This window comes from Myotis lucifugus, unplaced genomic scaffold, assembly GCF_000147115.1.
Source record: "Myotis lucifugus unplaced genomic scaffold, Myoluc2.0 scaffold_11, whole genome shotgun sequence".
NCBI lineage: Eukaryota > Metazoa > Chordata > Mammalia > Chiroptera > Vespertilionidae > Myotis > Myotis lucifugus.
In genome coordinates this window covers 11,818,320-11,836,278 of record NW_005871059.1, presented here as the reverse complement: position 1 = coordinate 11,836,278, position 17,959 = coordinate 11,818,320, and the positions used below count along the sequence as shown (strand labels likewise).

Genomic DNA, 17,959 nt, shown 5'->3' with positions numbered 1-17,959 from the left:
GGGGGCCTGGCAGCGCCGGGCTGGTTGGAAGGGCTCCGGCGGCGGCGCCGGGGGCTGCGGGCCCGGGGCAAAAGGGGCTGGACTGAAGACCGCGTGGATCTTGCCGACTGGATGAGACGCGAGCCGGTGGGAAGCGGAAAGCTTTGGGGGCGAGAGGGCGGTTCTTCGCCCCGCGCCCAGCCCGCTGGAGTTAGAAGCTACTAGTTGGGGGATCCCCTTTTCCCTCTGGCACCCACGGAGGGGCAAGGATACCAAACACCTGGCCCCCTCCGCGTCGGCTCTGAGAGCCACCGCCTCCCCGAGGGCACCTGCGCTCTCCGGGGCCTCTGTCGGGGACAGAGATAGACAGAATGCCCTGGGGACGTGGCAGGGACGGCGCCTCTCCCCCCGCCTCGCATTGGGCACTGACCATTTCACACCCAGGGGCAGAGGTGGGGCAGGCACCCGTCTACTTTCCAACCCGACGACGCGTCTCCCCCGTGGAGAGCCACCCGCGCCAACCCGGTGTCTTCTCTTTCTCTTTCCCGGCTCTGCGGCCCTCTTCCTGCGCCCCAGGCGCCGGCGACCTGACCGGCGACCCCATGGGCTACGTGACGGGCGTGCTGGCGGTGCTGGTGCACGCCGCCTACCTGGTGCTCATCCAGAAGGCGAGCGCGGACACCCAGCACGGGCCGCTCACCGCGCAGTACGCCATCGCCATCTCCGCCACCCCGCTGCTGGTCGTCCTGTCTTTCGCCAGCACCGACGCGATCCAAGTCTGGGCCTTCCCCGGCTGGAAGGACCCCACGATGGTCTGCATCTTCGTGGCCTGCGTCCTGATCGGCTGCGCCATGAACTTCACCACGCTGCACTGCACCTACATCAACTCGGCCGTGACCACCAGCTTCGTGGGCGTGGTGAAGAGCATCGCCACCATCACGGTGGGCATGGTGGCCTTCAGCGACGTGGCGCCCACCTCTCTCTTCATTGCCGGGGTCGTGGTGAACACCCTGGGTTCCATCATTTACTGTGTGGCCAAATTCTTGGAGACCAGAAAGCAAAGCAACTACGAGGACCTGGAGACGCAGCCGCAGGGAGAGGAGGCGCAGCCAGGTGGAGACCAGCTGCCTTTTGTCATAGAGGAGCTGCCAGAGGAGGTAGCTGGCGGGGCAGAAGGTGGAAAGGTAGCAGGTGGCTCCGCTCAGCAAAGGGGGCAAGGGGTGAGGGGCAGCCCCAGAGGAGTCCCGCTGGCGGCTAGTACCTGGCAGATGGCAGACAGCGCTGAAGAAGCCAACAGGAGGTCACTAAAGGATGCTTACCTGGTAGTGTGGAGGTTAGTCAGGGGAACCAAGTATATGAAGAAGGATTATTTGATAGAAAATGAGGAGTCACCCAGTCCTTGAAAAGGAAACGCATGTATGTATATGTGTACATAGATACTTATTTTATATGTTAGAGACAACATATTTTAATGAGGGGCTGCCCAGTTTTATTCTTTGAGGAGTGGGGCAGGGAAGCAAAGAAAGAATCGAACCAGACTGACAGCAACAAAATTAGCACCGGTGTGAATTATTTAGCATCAGTTCACCTGAGGCATAACAAAGACAAAAGAATATGAAGGTGCTTAACAAAATAAGACAGTGGGTTCAGCTGCAGACTCTTGGCACGCACATTTTTTTGACATTATAACCATAACCAAATATCTGCATGTACTGAGTCCCTCAACCACCCTCAAAGATGGAGTGCAGAAATGATGGCAGCAGGTAATTAGCTCAAAGATTACATCCAAGGGCACATTTTTGATGCTAGAACTACAGTTTTTTATGGCCAGCTGGGCAAAGAGTATATTATTGAAAAGATATATAAATACACTGAATTGTTGTTTACTGTTTATAGTCATCTGAAATATCATGTTAATTCTAATTTTCTTCACTTGTTTTTAAACAATAAGTGTTCTACTATTCTATTATATATTGGTAAGAAATGTCAAAGCTATTTTGAAAATCTGAGGTCTTAGCTTTAATCATCAAGTTTAATGTTGGCTTTTAGTAATTACTATAGAAATATTTTAAAAGTTGTTTTGGTTCACTGCTTTGTAATATTTATTATTGAATGCCATGACCTTTTTAAATACCAGTTTTACTGTGTCCAATATTCTCTCAAGCAAATGCAATGGCTGAAATAGAATTCAGCATTAAGAAGCCCAAACAGAAGTAAAACCTTCCTATTAAGCTAGTCCTTGCAAATCGCATTGCACATTCCAAACCTTGTTACAGAAAGAGCAACTGCTATATTCACTTGATATTTTTCTATCTTACATTTGTCGAAATAAAGTCTGAGTCTATCTGCTAAAAGGCATATTGTTAGACACTTGTTGGAGACACATTGACGTTCTGTTGTTGCTGTGTAGCTTGTGTTTGCCTTCAATGCGTGGTGTCTAGCATCTGGTATGTAGGGGCCACCTCCTTGGGAACTTCCAAAATTAGCATGGTGGTTTAGTTTAACACACATAAAACACCCTCGTTTTCCAGCCAAGAAAACCATTATAAAGTAAAATAAAATACTGCCACATGCTGCAGAATGAAAGCCATCCACAGCTGACATCAGTTCAAGTGGAGTTTGAGATGCAATAGCAGAGTCTTCTGGCTAGCCCCATCCGGGAGAGGTACTTTGACACTAAAAGCACTCTCATTATTTGCCAGTATGTACCTGAGACTCTCAGGTGGTGGCATCCTAAATTTTTCTTTATTTTCCAAAAATCTAAACAAAACAAAAAGCAGAGCCAGAAATGGATTTTCAGCTCCATCAGTTTGACTCGACAAGCAGGTGAGCAAGTGCAGTTGTGGTGGTTTGTGATTGCTCCTGGTTTACTGGTTTTCACGGGCAATTGATCCTTTCCATAGGCACCTCTGGAAGATAGTTAAGATGTAGGAGCTCTCATATGACTGCAGTTAACAAATGGTTGGCTAGGGTTATAATGACTTCTTAAGAATAAGCATTTATGTTATTTAATGAAATTAATTAATGAGAATTAGTGAAAAGCAGCAAAGTTGAATGAAGTATATATATTTTTGTTAATGTCACTGTCAGGTAAATGGATAAAATGATTATTTTTCACTGAAAAAAAAATCCCTTTTGGTTAAAACTGGGGGTTTGTATTTATTGCGAAAAGATTAACTCCTTCCTGTAAACAAATGTGTCCCGGCACTGTATCAGTTAGAGTTTACCAGAGAAATGGAACCAAGAAGTGTGGGCCTCTTTAAGAACTCCTGCTTAGTTTGTTACCCTCCATCTCCTTCAGCTGTAATCCACTGGGTTCTATCATTAGCTCTGCCCTTTAACTGCTCTGTGCCCTCGAGGAAGTCACTTGTCCAGTAGCCTCACCTGGACAGTGGGCCACAGCTGCTCCTCCCAGGAGGGCATTCTACTTCCTAGTCAACACCCCTGCCTCACCACCCTTCCCTCCCCCAGCCTTGCAGGGACTGCACAGTCCCTTCTGGACCACTTGCATGGACTCTGGACAGGCCTTTGCTGTCCTGTCTCCTTCTCAATCCCAGCTGTCACAGTCCCAGCAGGAAAGAGAGGGCACACACAAACCATTGTCTGGAAACAACTTTGGCAAAGGGACTGTTGACAGGTGGGAGGGCAGGGCCAGACAGCCAACCAGGGAGATGGCACCCCAGAAACAGACCAACTGAGGTCTCAAGGGGGTGGGGCCACGTGGTAAGAGGGCACTTGAACAAGGGGGCGGGGCCCCTCGCTCAGCCGGCATCTGATCAAGGGGGTGGGGCCACGTGGACACCCGGAAGTGGGCAGTGAACAAGCTGGTGGGGCCAGGTGAACTGCCAAAAGTGGGCACGTGAACAAGGGGGTGGGACCATGTGAAGGGCCTCAGCCGTGGGCAGCTCTTCCGATACTAGAACTTTGTTGGTGTGCTGGGAGTAGAGGATGGGAAGGGTTCTACAATCTTATTATTATTTCTCAGTCTTTTAGCCTATGTCCCTGGTTCTGTGACTTTCAGGAATGTTTCTTAGCCTTTCTTTTTTTATCCCCTTAGATGAGACAGGAAGGCCAGAGGGGTGTAGAGTGGGAGAAATGCCCTTTCCCCAGGGTGGGATAAGGCCCTGGGAAGTCTTTTCCCCTAGAGCAGGGGTCCTCAAACTATGGCCCGCGGGCCACGTGCAAATACAAATATTGTATTTGTTCCCGTTTTGTTTTTTTACTTCAAAATAAGATATGTGTAGTGTGCATAGGAATTTGTTCATAGTTTTTTTTTAAACTATAGTCCAGCCCTCCAACGGTTTGAGGGACAGTGAACTGGCCCCCTGTTTAAAAAGTTTGAGGACCCCTGCCCTAGAGAGTAGCTCTTCTTATGGAGAACCCTCTCGGTATCCTATATAATAAAAGGCTAATATGCAAATTGCCCCCTCGACCAGGAGTTCGACCAGGGGGCGGGGCAGGCCAACCAACTGCCCACGGCCCCTCCCCCCAGGCCGTCCCAGCCCAATTGGCGCAGGCCGGCAGGACCCTGCCTGTGCACAAATTTGTGCACTGGGCCTCTAGTATTTCATAATGATGACTCTTTCCCAGAGTTCCAAGATTTCCTGGAAGTCAATCTGTGAAAATGTGGGCTCTCCCAGGAGTTTCTCACTCTGATGATAGTCCATATTCAGCCTCCAGAAATTTATCAAATTTGCCATTTAAGTGTTTATACCAATGTATAGCTTGGTGGCTTCTGCCCCAGGTAAGGAGGTCTCGCTGTACCTTTCTGGATTCACCTGTTTATTCAGATTTGGCAGAGGTGGTGGGGGGCAAGGGGAGGGAATGTTGCCCCTTTCTCTGATGGGTCCTAGAAAAGTTGCTGGTTTTCTATTAATTTATCTTTTTCTTCTTGTAAGAATGGGAGTAACAACTTCTAAGCTCTTTACATGTTGAAGTTGGAACTAGAAGTCCTGATTGAACACTTTTGAAAAGCCAGCTTGATTTCTGTAAAGACGGAAGTTGTGAAGGGAAGTTAGACATAAAGCTACTGGCCCTTCTTGTAACTCCTGCCCTCTCGCATCTCATGCTCAGTGGTGGCCACTCCTGCACTCAAGCATGACATATGCATGTGAGTGTGGGCAACTTTTGAGTCCAAGTGCATTGTGAGCAGGAGCCAATGCACAATGAGATTGGTGTGCCATGGTGGCTGTCATTAGTATACCCCCCTTCTCTGTCTTGGGGTGCTATATCAGAAATACCTTCTTCTGGATTTTTTTTCCATGTTCCAACTACCTGCTATGATACCCATAGGTTTCATGTTAACCTCTAGTGATGACTGCTGACCTGACTCACCTGTTGCCTCCGTCTCTAGATATCATTTTAGGTCAGCCAGGCTGGACTTCATCACAGCATCTGCTGAACCTGTTCCCTCTCCCTGGCCACTCTCTGTCCCTGGGCCCCACCCCTTACATACATAACAAGCATGTCTGATTCTGCATATATTCCTCTCTGTATCTGCTTTGTCCTGCTCCTGAGATAAAACGACAGGGTTCAGAAAAGAGCCTGTGAACAGAATAGAGTAGAACATAGAATAGCAGGATGCACAACTAGTAAAATGGAGTCCCAGGCCCCCCATGGGGAACTATCCCCTCCCCATTTCTGAGTTCATGTGTTCAGATGGTATTGACTCCATCCTTCCACCCTCAGTGTTTCACTCCTGCCAATCCAATCAAAGGGTTTCCTCCCATTGGAAACTCAATTAGTTCAGCATAGTCATGGGACCTGGTCATAGCCAATGAGGTGCAAAGATACTTTGGTAAGACTCAAGTTGCACACTTTTTTTCTTGAAAGTCCATATCAAGTCCTCTCTCTCCTTGGACCCTGGCTGCTGTTATGTGGTGGGCCCCCCTCTTACTCAGAATAGTCCCCTTTCCTGAAGTCATCCTTCCTGTAGATTTAAGCCCCCCAGTTCCTTATTTTTTCAATATTTTACTCAAGAAGTAACTGGAGGGGTGATCACACTGTTCTCTAAAGCAAAAGAGCAGTCGTCTTCACCAGTTCCTAGATAGAATGTTTGTATTCCCCCCAAAATTCACATGCTGAAATCCTAACTCCTAATGTGAAGGTATTTGATGATGGTGCCTTTGGGAGGTAATTAGGTTATAAGGGGGAAGCCCCATAAATGGAGTTAGTTCACTTTATATGACAAGACCTGTGAGCTTGCCTCTTCCCTCTGCTCTCTGCCACATGAGGATACAAAAAGAAGATGATCATCTGAAAACCAGGAAGCTGGTCCTCACCAGGCCTGGAATCTGCTGGCACCTTGGCCTTGGAGTTCCAGACTCCAGGTCTGTGAGAAATAAATGTCTGTTATATTTAAGCCACACAGTCTGTGGTATTTTGTTACAGCAGCCAAAGTGAGTAAGAGAGATTTTTAGGAACATATATTTGGTGGGCACTGCATTTTTTCCAGGCATACGTTCTCCCTTCCTCCTTTTAACACCAGGGTGCATGTTCTGCAGCCAGCACCTGGCTTCTGAGCTCAGGCTACACTCCCAAGTCTCCTTGTAGGTGGCTGCAGCCAATAGAAGGTGAATGGAACAGCTAAAGACAAGGCTCATATATCACTTATTTAAAGAAACTTGCTTGTTGATGAAAAAGTTTTGGAAATGGCAGTTATTATTACATAACATTGTGAATATAATTAGTGCTATTGAATTATACACTTAGAATGGTTAAAGTGGAAAATTTATGTTGCATAAATGTCTTAGTCTGCTCAGGCTGCCATAACTAAATTCTGTAGAGGTGGCTTAAACAACAAACATTTATTTCTCATAGGCCAGGAGGCTGGAAGTCCAAGATCAGGGTGCCAGCAAGGTTGGGTTCTGGTTAAGGACCCACTTCCTGTCTTATAGACAGTTACCTTCTCACTATGTCCTTACATGGCCCAGAGAGAGCTCTGGTCTTTTCCTTCCCTTATATTGGCCTCCACCACCATGACCTCATCCAAATCCAATCTCTTTCCAAAAGCCCCACTTTCAAGCACTACCTCATTAGGAATTAGGCCTCAACATACAGAATTCAGGGGGACACATTCAATCCATACCAATATATTTTACGCCAATTTTTAAAACTGATAATATAATGTACCACAGTCCACTGAATTATACACTTTAAAGGAAAGAATTGTCTGGTATATAAATTATCTATATAATAAAAGCCTAAGCAACCATTACGGCGGAATGAGCAGAACAACCAGTTGCTGTGATGTGCACTGACCACCAGGAGGCAGACATTCAATGCAGGAGCTGCCCCCTGATGGTCAGTGCGCTCCCACAGGGGGAGTGCCGCTCAGCCAGAAGCCCGGCTAATGGCTGGCAAGCACAGTGGCAGTGGTGGGAGCCTCTCCCGCCTCTGTGGCAGCGCTATGGTGCAGCGAGCCGAATGGTAAGGAGCAGCAAGCAGGCGGCGGTAAGGAGCAAGGGATCCTGGGCTGCGAGAGGGATGTCTGACTGCCAGCTTAGGCCCAAACCCCGCAGAGCGGGCCTAAGCTGGCAGGCAGACATCCCCCTGAGGGGTCCCGGACTGCAAGAGGGCCAGGCTGGGCTGAGGGACCTCACAAATTTTGTGCACTGGGCCTCTAGTATCTTAATAAAACTGTTTGTAAAAAGTAAAAGGAACCTGTTATCTTTCCCTTCCTCTTTCCAAGCACAGGGCTCTACTGTGGATGTGGCACTGACCAGCTAGGATGAAACTCGGGAATGTCAGAGCACATACAGAAGAAAGCTGGGGCCCTGAAGAAATCTGGGAGTGAGGCTTTCTACCATTCCAGCCCCATCCCTACTTTCAGACTCTTGTGAGAGAGAATGAGCTTTTTGTGTTGAGCTGTTGTACTTGGGGCTCTTTGTATTTTGGTAGCTTAGCTAGTATTCAGATAAAAACATTTGCCTGAGAAAGAGTGATTTTGAGGACTTCTTTCTGCCCTCTTTCTTCTACTCTTTCCCTCCCTCATCCGGACCTATACCAAGCTAGTGATCAGTAATGCCCAAGGCTCTGTACTCCCTGTACAGCTACATAATTTTACCTTTAATTTACAGAGCTGTTAAAAGCACAGTACTCTATATAAGAGTAAGCTATGATTATTCAGCCTTTTCACTTATTTCATTAACAACTGATTGAGTTTTAATGAATAACAATAATCTATTGAAAACTAAAAAATTAGTTTGTGGTTTATGCTGAGAGTCAATTGAATATATAAACTATATTAAAAAGAGCAAAATCAATAAATTCCCTACCTGTCTTAATAATATCTATTTGTCATTTGTTTCTTTTATTTCACTGCAGAAAATATTTTAGAACACAGAAACAAAAGACTAGCCCTAGCCAGTTTTGCTCAGTGGATAGAGCATTGGCCTGCAAAGTGAAGGGTCCCGGGTTTGATTCCGGTCAAGGGCACACATGTACCTCAGTTGCAGGCTCATCCCAGGCCCAATTGATGTGTTTTGCACATCAATATTTCTCTCTGTTTTTCCCTCTCTCTTTCCACTCTCTCTAAAAATCAATGGAAAAATATCCCCTGGTGTGGATTAAAAAAAAGAAAAGGATAGAAACCATCATTTTTCCAAGTCCCTTCTTTATCATACAATGATTTGGTAGATCTTTGAAGCTTGCAAGAATGTAATAATAGATTGACCTCAGTCATATAATTATTTTGAAAATAATCCATGAAATAAAGATGCAACAGAAAGAATCATTACTTATTAGCAAAGGGCATGCCTTTGATATTGTCCCTCCACCTGATGTAATTCCAAATGTGTTTGATCCATTCCTGCCTCTAGATCAACCTTTTCTTTTGATGTGATGGAAGAGAGAACCTTTGATTCTAAACATTTCATGCCAAAACACCAGGTTGAAAAATTTTAAACCCCCATTCATCTTGATGTTCTTGTACCTCGATGCAGAGTACCTAATTTAGAGTATCTGGTCAGTGACCTAAATTTCTTGCTTTATGTATGGCTATTTGGCTTCATTCATATGTGGGGTGTGTGTGTGTGTGTGTGTGTGTGTGTGTGTGTGTGTGTGTGTATGTGTGTTTCCTTGTATCAAGATCTCTTAATAAATGAGAGGTGCTGTTGCTCTTGAGGCTGGCTTTCCGTGCAATTATGATGAGCCTAGGATGTTAATCTATTGTGTGATTTAATAAAATGCCACCAGTTATAAATCTCTGCTGGAGAGAAACCTTACCTTGGCTGAGTAGGAGTTACATAGGTCATGAGTGAAATTCAAAATCCCTGGCTGTACATGGAATGCTTTCACACTGATTAACCAATTCTCTAGAGGGCTACCATTCTTTCTCATCAATAATTTCTGTGCCCAGTTACCCTTAAAACACCCCAAAATAAGCAACCCAGTTCAAATTGTTAGGTCCCCATTTTTAAGAAATGATGTTCAATTTTCAAATGAATTGGGTAGGCAAATAGGGAAGAGGTTTACATTTGCAATTCACCTAGTGGCTGTCTTCCAAAATCTGCAATATATTTTATAAATGTTATTACTGACTTGGTAAGCGGCCATTTCTGTAGGCACTTACTGTCATTGCAATAGTATAAAAGGAAATTAACTTTGCCTAGTATTACTTAAGCCTTCCAGAGCACTGCTGTAATCATAGGATGGTACTACCTTTTGTATTTGATGAATGACTTTGTAAGCAAATATCATCCCCTCTAATTCCATAACTATATGGAGAGATGATTGCAGAAAGGGAGAGAGTAGCCTGGACAGTTCACCACACTGAGGCAGGCATTCCACTGTCTTATCTGCTTTTCTACTCCCCCCTGCCCAATGCTGTGCCTTGAACATTGTTTACTACTCAATAAGTACTTGCTGATTGGCAAAAGAAATCCAAGTCATGAAATCAAAGCACAACTTCAGTTTTCTCATTCAATTGGAAACTCCATTGGGTTATAAGCTCCTTTTAAGATGGCCTGATAGGTTAGCCTGATTTCCCTATAGTGCCATTGTTGGAAAATAAAATGCTGTAAATTGAATCTGCTGGATAAGGGAGTCTCTGCAAAGGCAGGGAGGCAGGATGGCTCGGTGCAGGCTGTTAGGAAGTCTGCTCAGTAAGGAGAGCTTGGCCAAGCACACTTGGCGCCCCAAGGCTCCACGCAGTCAAATTTTGGGAGACTTGCTACGGCTCAATCCAATAAAAATGTTCATAAAGAATTTTTTTTTTTGGCTAGGATGCTTGTCTTGAAAAATAATATAGAACATTGTTAACAATTCAGACAGGGAAGGGAGAAAATAGGTCAGACAAAAAATAAAGGGTGAAGTTGTCCTGGCTTTTCTTTAATCTTTTGAACAGAATTGAAAGTGCTCCTGGCAGATGAACAGATTTGTTCTGTATTGTGGAGTTAATATCTGAGCCAGGATTTCTGTCATCCCTCTGGGTGTGGTAATCAATATAACTAATAATTAGGAAATGACTAGACTGAGCCCAGAGGAGGCCAGCAGTTTCCCTAATGGGGCCCCATCATAGAGGACATCCTGGGTTACCAGTCATGCAGAGCTTGGGGAAACGTTGGTCTGAACAGAACAGTTAGCAGCTACTAGGTTAGCACTGAGTTATCTTAGAGAAGCTGATCAATAGCCAAAGATAACATGAAGCAAAAGAGATAGCAAGAAAGTGAACCAAGTGAGTGAGGGAAGAAGGAGCCATAGCAGAGGGTGAATGAGCAGAAAACAGGGAGGTATCCCTCCTTTGTAAAAAACAAAACAAAATCCTATTTTTTAAGGCAGTTTTAGGTTCATGGCAAAATTGAGAGGAAGGTACAGAGATTTTTCTACATTCATCCTGCCCCCACACAGGTATAGCTGCCCCCACTCTCCCCCACCAGAAGGTACATTTGTTACAATTGCTGAACCTACTAGTATATTGATACATCATTATCACCCAAAGTACATAGATTACATTAGCGTTTACTTTTGGTGTTATACATTCTGAGTTGGAATAAACATTTAATAATATCTATCCATTATTATGGTATCATACAGATTATGTTCACTGCCCCAAAAATCCTCTGTGCTCTTATTATTCATCCCATTCCCTCTCATTCCCTACCTCCACCCATGGCAACTACTGATCTTTTTACTGTCTCCATAGTTTGTCTTTTCCAGAATGTCATATAGTTGAAAGCATACAGCAAGTAATTTTTAGATTGCCTTCTTTCACTTAGTAATATACATGTAAGTTTACAGGCCTTTTCATGGCTTGGTAACTCATTTCTTTTTAGTTTTGAATGGTATTCCATTGCCCGCATGTACCACAATTTATCCATTCACCCACTGAAGGACATTGTGGTTGCTTCCAAGTTTTGGCAATTATGAATAAAGAGGTTATAATAAACTACCTGCAGGTTTTTGTATGGACCCAAAAGTTTTAACTTTTCTGGGTAAATACCAAGGACTGTGATTGCTGGATTATGTGGTAAGAGTATGTTTAGTTTGATAATGAACTGCTGAATTGTCTATGTTGCATTTTGACCAGCAATGTTTGAGAGTTCTGTTGCCACATACCCTTGTTAGCATTTGGTGTTGTCAGTGTTCTAGATTTTGGCCATATAATAGGTATGTAGCGGTATCATATTGTTGTTTTAATTTGTATTTCCCTTTTGACATATGATCTGGAGCATCTTTTCATATGCTTATTTTCCATCTGTATTTCTTCTTTGGTAAGATGTCGATTAGCTATTTGGCCCATTTTTTAATGGGGTTGTTTGTTTTCTTATTGTTGAGAAAGGAATCCTTTTTAAGGACTTTGCTAGTGTTGGGAGTGAATCGGTGACCCTGAAGAAGTCTAAAGTACATTGTAGGGGCACCAGTGATGTGGGGTATTTATCCAGTGCAAACACAATCTAAGTCAAAATCAAGGAAACCTCTGATTAAAACACAATGATAAAAAGAAAATATGTAGTCACAGACTCAAATGCAAGGGGGAAAAGTGCACATAATTAGAGGAATTATATGAGACTCCAATAGAAGTTCTGGATTTAGGAGCATTCTTAAGTTTAATGTTTCAATAAGAAAAATTAAGGCAGTTTTTTTTTCCCTTTAGAAGACAGTTGACTAAATGCTGAAATAGAAACCAGATTTAATTAGCGAGGCCTCCAGTTGTGTTAGCAGGAAGATAAAGAGTTGTATAAAGAACTGCAAACCATGAATATGTGCTTGGCAGCAGGTCCCCATTATTATGCAGGGTGGCCTCAGTTTTTCTCTTTAAAAATTGGGATGATCAAAGAGCTTCAGGAATAAGGTTTTTTGTTTTATTTTAACAATGATGAGTATTCCTCAGGTAATTTTTTAAAGCTTAATATGTGACGATGAAGCTAACAAAAGAAATAAATGTTTTGGTTTACAGAAGTATTTGAAATACAGTTCATTTAGGTAGAAAGTTACCTTATGTGAGGAGCCTTTCCAACTTTCTCAAGCCGAGCCTAGAAGGGTCTACTTCAACACCTGTTAAAGTTCTGTGTTGTAGCTTTATTTATATTTGTGTATTTGTTGTAGCTTTATTTATACTTGTTCATCTTTATGCTCCTCATAACTAATTTCTAGCACCTAGTAGGCATTTAGTAAATGCTTGCTCAATGCATGAATCTGTTCTGGTGCACTTGAAATGGGTTTTGGTTATTGAAACTATTTTTTAAAACAGAATTTCAAAAACTCATCATGAAAATCAAAGAAACATTCACAATAAAGAAATTCACTGGCCCTTTAGTAGCAGGCCTTGAAAAAGATGATGTATTGGAAATCCTTCCCGAATTTCCTGTTATTGTATTGTCAAAATATTAAAATGGATATTCAGTTAACTCTCCTCTTTTTATTATGTTGACCATTAATCTGTTACTAGCAAATTATGTTATCCTTAAATCTGGGCAAGTCATTGTTAGGTAAGCTGGACAGTTAGAGACAAAAAACTTTGTTTTGTTTTCAGATTCAGAAAAAAGGTCCTTGGGGAGACTAGCAAAGCTGGACAAGTAGGAAGAGTCCAGCCCTGTAAGTTGTAAAGTGGCCTGTTCCGTGGAGCCACTTCTGTGTGGCTGAGGGTGCATTCAAATCCTGCTCGAACATGCTGTTAGTTCTGGATGAACAATAAGAGCTGTAGTTTTTATTGGCTCAACTTTGAGGATTTTCCCAAAGCTGGAGGTACTCTATTTAAGTCTCCAAATCTTTTAATTAACAAACATTCCGAAGCAGGCTAAAATTGCTCCTGATAGAACACTTTTAATATACAACACAGAAGTGCAATGTACCTAGTAGATAATTATTTAAATGAGGTGCCTGATACTTGAGTTGAAAAGACATCTTAATTAGCAAAATAGACATATTCACATTTTGCATTTGAAATACTTAATAATACCACTAGTCAAGTAGTATAAAGACTGTCTTCTCTGAGAAGGTCAATGAAATCCCTACATTGTTCATTTACAGTCACCCCCAAGAACCTTTTTCGTTTCCTTCTATTCATGTCATTCTTATGAATTTGCTTAAGAGAGGTGCTGCACTTTGCTGAGAGAATAATTTTCATTGTCAGATATGTAAAATGATGTTTTCCAGAGACTGTACAAATGGATAAAGCCAATAATAAGAATATAATTTGAAACATTGTGTAGGGAAGCATTTGTGATGGTTTTGTTAGCTGCTCATGGGGGGAAAGTCTTACCTTTTCTAAGATGGATTATGATTGGTCTTCACTTGAAGCTATTATTAGAATTATCAAAGAAAAGGTGTTACTCTCTCTGAGCGATACTCAACCTTATCAAATGGCTGATTTGTTCATTATCTGCAACATTGGTTTAAATTTCAAAAGAGACTTTTTGAGTTTATACAACTTTTATGACAAATCAAAATTAGGTAGTACCAAAAGCCAGTGCCAAAAGCAAAAAAAAAATAAACAAACAAAATCAAAAAACAGACCTTTAATTTGCAAACTATAGATATTTGCTCCAAGGCAGAATAAAGTTAGTAACCACCAAAGCTGGGCTAAATTTTACTCTCTTGGTAAGTCTCTAAGCCTGGAAGGTTGGAAGTATATAATTTGGGAATGAAAACTATCTGTCTAAGTAGGAAAAAAACTCATTTCCCAGAAATGTTATAAAATGACTAGATTTATTAAAATAATTACTGGAAAGGAGACCAATGATTCCAGCAATTCCCAGTCATGCTGGAATGACTGGACACAAAGCATGAGTAAATACAAGTCATATTAATGAGATATCTTTCATGTGCTACAAGAGGCATTATTATTCTTTAGTTCGTGTCATTGTGGAGTAACATATAGACTTTCTGGGATCAAAATCTTGCACATTTTAGTCAACTTTTTTTCTTGCTCTTCATTAGATTTCACCATCAGAGTCCTTGTCACATAGCAGTTTCTCCACCCCCCCCCCCCCCGCCACTTCCCCTTGCAGAGGTAGAAACATAATCCTCAAAAGAGGCAGTAGCTTTTCTGCTCACTCCTCCTACATTGAGATGAGTCCACTTGAACTGTTTTAGTTTTTTAAAATAGATTTTTATTGATTTCAGAGAGGAAGAGAGAGGGGGAGAGAGAGATAGAAACGTCAATGATAATAGAGAATCATTGATTGGCTGCCTCCTACACACTCCTCATTGGGGATCGACCCGCAACCTGTACATTGCCCTGACAGGGAATTGAACTGTGACCTCCTGGTTCATAGGTTGATGCTCAACCTCTGAGCCATACCGGCCGGGCACTTGAACCATTTTAAACCGTGGCCTTTCAGATTATAAATGACCTAGAATAAGATGAGACTCTGAAAGATGGCCTATGTCTGGAGAAGGTTGGAATCTGAATGTTGCTCTGTACAAAGCATCATTAACAATGTTTGCAAACTAGGAATTGAGGCTGAGAAGCAGGGATAGCCAATCATATGACGTGTAATACATGGAGGTTTTGGTGACCACCATTACTTTCAAACACAAAATTTCCCATTGCTACAGAAGGAATGTAGAAAGAGTTATAGGAAGGGAAAGAGGCTGACTCGGAGAATATAAATAGGAAAATTTCAGGTTACAATCTGTCAATAGTTTAAAGAATTCACAAATATCCATTGATCAGACCTTTAAACCTCAGAGGGAAGGTGGGGGAGGGTGTGGGTAAGGGGGCCAGATCAACCAAAGGACTTGTATGCATGCATATAAGCCTAACCAATGGACACAGACACCAAGGGTGTAAGGGCATGAGTGGGGGGTGGGGGGGCTATGAGGGGATAAGGACACATATGTAATACCTTAATCAATAAAGAAAAATAAAATAAAATAGCACAGAGCACTGATGTAATTAGAGTGTACAGAATAATAATTATGTTAACTACAATTTTACATTATAGCCTATACCAGTGGTTGGCAAACTCATTAGTCAACAGAGCCAAATATCAACAGTACAATGATTGAGATTTCTTTTGAGAGCCAAATTTTTTAAACTTAAACTATATAGGTAGGTACATTGTTATTAACTTAATTAGGGTACTCCTAAGGCTTAGGAGCCATACTCAAGGGGTCAAAGAGCCGCATGTGGCTCGAGAGCCACAGTTTGCCGACCACAGGATAAGATTAATTTGGCAAGACATTAATAGTTTTTTAAAGTTCAACTTGTCTTTATTTTTGATGTATTTATTTTTGAAAGGTAAATTCTGACATTAAAACGTTGTATTTTATAACTAATGTATAGTATATTTTAAAAAATGTTTATTTGAAAGTTATAGCTGTTTGGCCTTGCTCTAGTCTCATTTATCATGATCACTGAAAAAATAAAATAAATAATTAAGAGCTGAAAAAAGAAGAATTCACAAGTCTCCCTTAAATTGAATTTCAAACATATCTCTCTCATGATCTGTTAATGAGGACAGTTTGACATTCTCTCAGGTGAAATACTTCAAGTAGGAACCATGTGACAGTATAATCAATTTAAGCAGCTCTCTACTTCAAGTTTGTCAAAGTGTTTTACAGTTAAAGCTATAATTAGCTAGCCCTTCTCAATTCACTGTGAGGTAGAGTTGAATTACCAAGTAAGCTTTATAACTGTGAAAACAAAGAGCGAATAATTTTCAAAAAGAGTCAACCATCTGGGTGCTGGTTACATGGATGGGTTCATCTGGTAAAAATTCAGCAAGCTAAATACTTAGGGGGTGTACACATTGTGAATGCATATTACATATCAGTTAAAATTTAAAAATACATATCAAGCAACTGGTATAAAGAAGAAAGATCTCCTTACCAGACTAGCTCTTCTGAAATTAGCTGGGAAGGGCATTTGTGTTTAGTGTAATGGGCCTTCATCACGCTGAGTCAGCCATTAAGGTGCTAAAACTAACCTGATTCCTCCTACACTTAAAATAGAGTTTGAAAATAATAGAATTGTGTGCTCAGGTGTGTTGATGGGAGTTAAGGTGGCAAGAAAACAAATAGATGGATTTTCACATGGTTTGCTCCTTAATTGGAACACTTGGGTTTGGACTGCGCAGTGCACCAGAGAGAATAAGCAAGTTGTGATTGTCACCTCACAGTCCAAAGCTTTCTTTTCACAGGGACCACTACAGGCTGCTAGAGATGAAACTACTAGAGTGTGGCTGACCCTCTCACTCCCAGGGCCTCCAGGCGTTACATTCAGATAGATCTGGAACCAAATTCCAACTCTATTGTTCACATGCTGGCAACCTTTCTGACTCAGTTTCCTCAAGAGTTCAAAGGGAAACAGCATAATAATGTCCATGTTGTAAACTTGCTGGGGTGATAAAAGAGAAAAAAAATACATAAAGCTTCTGACATGTGGTAACCGTTTTATGAATTCCTACACCAGTATTTTTTATTTCAAACCTGAGAATTATATTAGATTAGTCCCAGAGTTCTCACCAGGCAGGAAATTAAAGGAGATGGTACATTCTTAAAGCAAAGCTCATGTCCCCCCAACTCTCTCTCTCTCTCTCTCTCTCTCTCTCTCTCTCTCTCTCTCACACACACACACACACACACACACACTCCTTTGACCTTGTATTTTCTGTCCCTTCTACTTGCTTTCGATATCAAGCCTCCTGAAATTCGAGTGTGTGCTGCTGTTTCTGCTTTCCCTTCTCCCATCTAGTCTTCAGTCCCTGAGATCTGGGTTATCCTCCGACCACTTCATTAAAACTCTTCACTGAGATCTTCAAGGATGTCATGGTTTCAAAACCCAAATCCCTTCTCTAGCTAAATCGTATTACTTTTCTGTGGCATTTGATCACTCTGCCTCTAAAAAACATTCCTCTCCTTTACTTTTACGTGGCTCTTATGGTTTTAATTCTGCCCAACTGCCCCTTCCTTCTCAGTCTCTGTCTCAGGGTCCCTTAAATGCAGGTATCCCCCAGGGCTCCCTTTCTCTCCTCGACCATCTCATCCCCAGCTGTGACTTCTACCCCTTGAATGGGACCCTAGTATATCTTTCTACCCTGCCCTGGCTCCTGAGCATTAGATCTCTATATTAACTGCCCATGGGATGCTTCCATTGATTAAACTCATCTCAATCAACTGTGCCTACTACTGCCACTCCCTCTACTTCCTCCTCCTTTATGAGGTCCCTTATTCCTGAGCTCTGAATTGGACCATCTATGCTGTTGCCTCATCTCTCACTCTATACTGGCATTCAATCCATCAACACACTTGGTACACCTCTTTCTTACAAATACTCTTGAGTCACGTGTGTTTCTTTGTCTTCATGCTCACTGCTCTAGCCCTGCTTTTATCCTGTTGGTTTTCCTGATCTGAGTCATTTAGAGAGGAGGTGACACCCTAAGCCCACTACTGATGCTGTGAATGTGAATCTGATTATTCCCTTCTTAAAAATCCTAGTAATCCCATCTACTTCAGAATGAAGTTCAAACTGTTAGTATAGCCTCAAAGACCTTTTGTGATTGCCTCTGCTTTCTTTTCCAAACTTAACTTTTCC

At 42.4% G+C, this 17,959-nt stretch overlaps 1 protein-coding gene across 1 annotated transcript in view; it reads left to right on the top strand.

Moving 5' to 3' along the window:
- SLC35D3 (solute carrier family 35 member D3) overlaps window positions 1–2,326 on the top strand; it is a 3,522-nt gene extending 1,196 nt beyond the window's left edge. The window contains exon 2 of the mRNA XM_006084426.3: window positions 556–2,326. Within this exon, the coding sequence (XP_006084488.1) occupies window positions 556–1,382 (827 nt within the window). The 3' untranslated portion in view covers window positions 1,383–2,326. The remainder of the gene's footprint in view (window positions 1–555) is intronic.
- Window positions 2,327–17,959: the final 15,633 nt, after the last annotated feature.